Source organism: Sinocyclocheilus anshuiensis, unplaced genomic scaffold (assembly GCF_001515605.1).
Source record: "Sinocyclocheilus anshuiensis isolate Anshui unplaced genomic scaffold, SAMN03320099.WGS_v1.1 scaffold68, whole genome shotgun sequence".
Lineage (NCBI taxonomy): Eukaryota > Metazoa > Chordata > Actinopteri > Cypriniformes > Cyprinidae > Sinocyclocheilus > Sinocyclocheilus anshuiensis.
The window spans coordinates 78,915-81,861 of NW_015555741.1; the positions used below are offsets into that span (position 1 = coordinate 78,915).

At 33.3% G+C, this 2,947-nt stretch overlaps 1 protein-coding gene across 1 annotated transcript in view; it reads left to right on the plus strand.

Moving 5' to 3' along the window:
• Positions 1-2,947, plus strand: part of plxnb2b (plexin b2b) — a 43,348-nt gene that overhangs the window by 19,349 nt on the left and 21,052 nt on the right. The window contains 1 exon segment of the mRNA XM_016466822.1: positions 2,288-2,399. Coding sequence (XP_016322308.1) covers positions 2,288-2,399 — 112 coding nt within the window.

The window sequence follows — 2,947 nt, forward strand, 5'->3', positions numbered from 1 at the left end:
TATATGCAAATATTTTCAAAATATATACTGTATGTGTGTGTATTTATATATAGATAATAAATATACACAGTACACACACATTTATTATGTTATATTTGTATAATATTTTATTTTTATATATATAATTTTATTTTATTTTATAAAACTTCCTTTAAAAAATCCTAGAAAAAACTCAGGTAACAGGGTTGAATGTTTGAGCTTGATGAATGCGGTCCGTGTTAAAATATTTATAAAAATGGATTGAAATTCTAAATTATAATAATATAAATTATATTTTTTTAAATAAATTTGTAAATGTAGTAATGTACAATTTTATTCATATTTATATAAAGGCAATTAATTAATTTTAATATTTTATTTCTGTTATTCACACACACATACATATGAAAATTATTTGTAAAAAAATATATAATGCAATTAAATTAATAATTTGCTTTATGAATGTCTAAATGTATTAATTTACCATTTTTATTTACAAAAATTTAATTAATTATCGACTTAATTATTTATAAATAATAAATACGTAATAAAATGATAATAATATGAATAAAATGTTTGTGCCTTTACATGTGAATAAAATTGTAAATTACAGCATTTTACTACATTTACATATACATATTTTAAAAATAAAATTTCCTGAAAAAACCTTGGGTAACAGGGTTGAATGTTTGAGCTTGATGAATGCGGTCCACATTAAAATATTTATAAAATGGACTGAAATTCTAAATTATTACGAATTGAATATCAGATGTTGTCAAAATTACGAGGTTGTATAATTTTAATTATTAGATAAAGTATGTCTGACTTCTGAGGTGGGACAGGCTGAAATCATTATTTTAAGGTGGGATACAGACATTTGATTTGTGTAAAACTAGTTTTATGTCATGTAATAGTTCAAAAGTCATATCTAATTTAAATAAAACATGGGATGTGTGCCTCTAATGCTTTTAAATATGCTGTGTTACTCCAAGGTGTACTTTATTCATGGAAAGTGTCTTGATGATTATAACTTTACTCCTGTGTGGCTTCATGTTAGCATTTTCACATTTGTGTGTTACACAGGAATAATTAAACAAGTTTGGTTGAACTCTCTCACAAAGCGTGTTCGGTGTTGAACGAGAGCTCTCATAAAAAGAAATCCCTGCAGATCTCTGTGGTACCAAATGGCCTGATTTCCAGCAAACGTCCTGTTTGAGAAATCTGGTTCATTCAAAGCTTAATTCAAAAAGAATTACCCAGAATTCAAACATGTCAAAATGCCCCCAAGAACGATCCAAATAATGTGTTTGGGAATCTGCTCAAGGCGTTGTATTGTGCTTGAAATATTAAGCGCGCACGAGTTTGTCTTTGCGGTTCCTCTTGTAGAACAACGGTAGATTGGTAGACGTTTGAAATCCCGAGCATGTAGTGTGGATTTGGAGCTTTTCTCACAGGCAGTGTCAGGCTTGGCTGAGTCACTGATTCTACATCAGGGTTTATCAGCTCTGTTGTGAGTGTTCAGCCTGACTGAGTGTTTGTGTTTGAAAAGGATCTTTCACAGGAGAGTTTGGCTTCAGAATGGTTAATAAGCTGGTGGAGAGATCGCTGTCTGGGGAGGTTGACGTCCAGAGGATCGGTTCTCTGAGTTGGTACATTTCGGACGTAATGAATCTGGAATCTGTGGGATCGGTGTTAATTAATAGCATCTGATGTTTTGGGTGTTTGGGTGGGAAAAGTGGGTCCAGCGCTAATGAATCTTGTCTTCTGCCCATTTTGACCTCGTTTAGAATCGATTAGGTTGAAGGAATGTTCCAGGTTGAATATAGCTGAAGCTTTATGAACAGCATCTTTGATGTGTTGTGTGCAGAAAATTATTCCACCTCGTCCTTCAGTTGGTAGAAACTATAAGATAGTAATGCATAGAACATGTCATTTTAAAAATAAATTTCTAAAAGTATTAACTACTTTATTTATATTATCTACACACACACACACACACACACACGTAAACAGTTAAACAGTAATACAAATTAATACATTTTTTTGAATTGCTAAATGTAATAATTTGCTATTTTATTATATATGTATATCTAATATATCTAATGTATTTTTTTATTTGTATTTACATAAAAAAATATTAAAACAAAAAAGTTTGCAATTCTACAAAAGGCAAGTTTGTAAAAAGTGATTTTCTTGCTTATGAACTATGTAATGCAATATATATAGTATTTTTATGGTCACGAATGTTGGTAGAACTTCAGTGTCTGGATCTTTTAATTAAAGTAGTTGTTGTGTGTTTGTCTGGCAGTGTGGTGTGTGAAATCGGCCCAGCGAAACTCTACAAAACCGGAGAGGTGGAAATCGAGGTGGGCAGAGGAAAGAAAGGCATATCCACAAAAACGGTCCGCTTCACCTACAGGGTAAGTCACGATTCTGCATTACCCAGCATGCACTGCCCACGCAGTAATTGAGTGAAACTCTGCTGCTGTGTGAGTCCACAGGAGCGTCTCTCTGCGTGCAGCATGTAATGCTGGGCTGTTTTGTGTGTGGCCACTGGTCTTGTGCTCCTGCAGGCCTCATAATTATAACCGCTGACGGCTTTAGCAGGGTTTATTGCATCAGTTTTCAGGGAGATAGGCTGTCACAGTCGCTCCCGCGGGGAAACGCTGAGGGTGGTGTGTGTTTGTTCGGCAGACTGACGGCTCTCGGACAGCACACAGATGCATTTCCTGGGATTATGTAATCATTACAATAAGATAGTAATGCATAAGGCGTCTTTTGTCATTGCTGGGTACTTGCAGTTCTTGTGCACATTATTACTGTAATATTACAATTTATATGAATTATTACTTATATTATTTATGTAGTACATACTAATATATATATATATATACACACACAGTGGGTACGGAAAGTATTCAGACCCCCTTAAATTTTTCACTCTTTGTTATATTGCAGCCATTTGCTA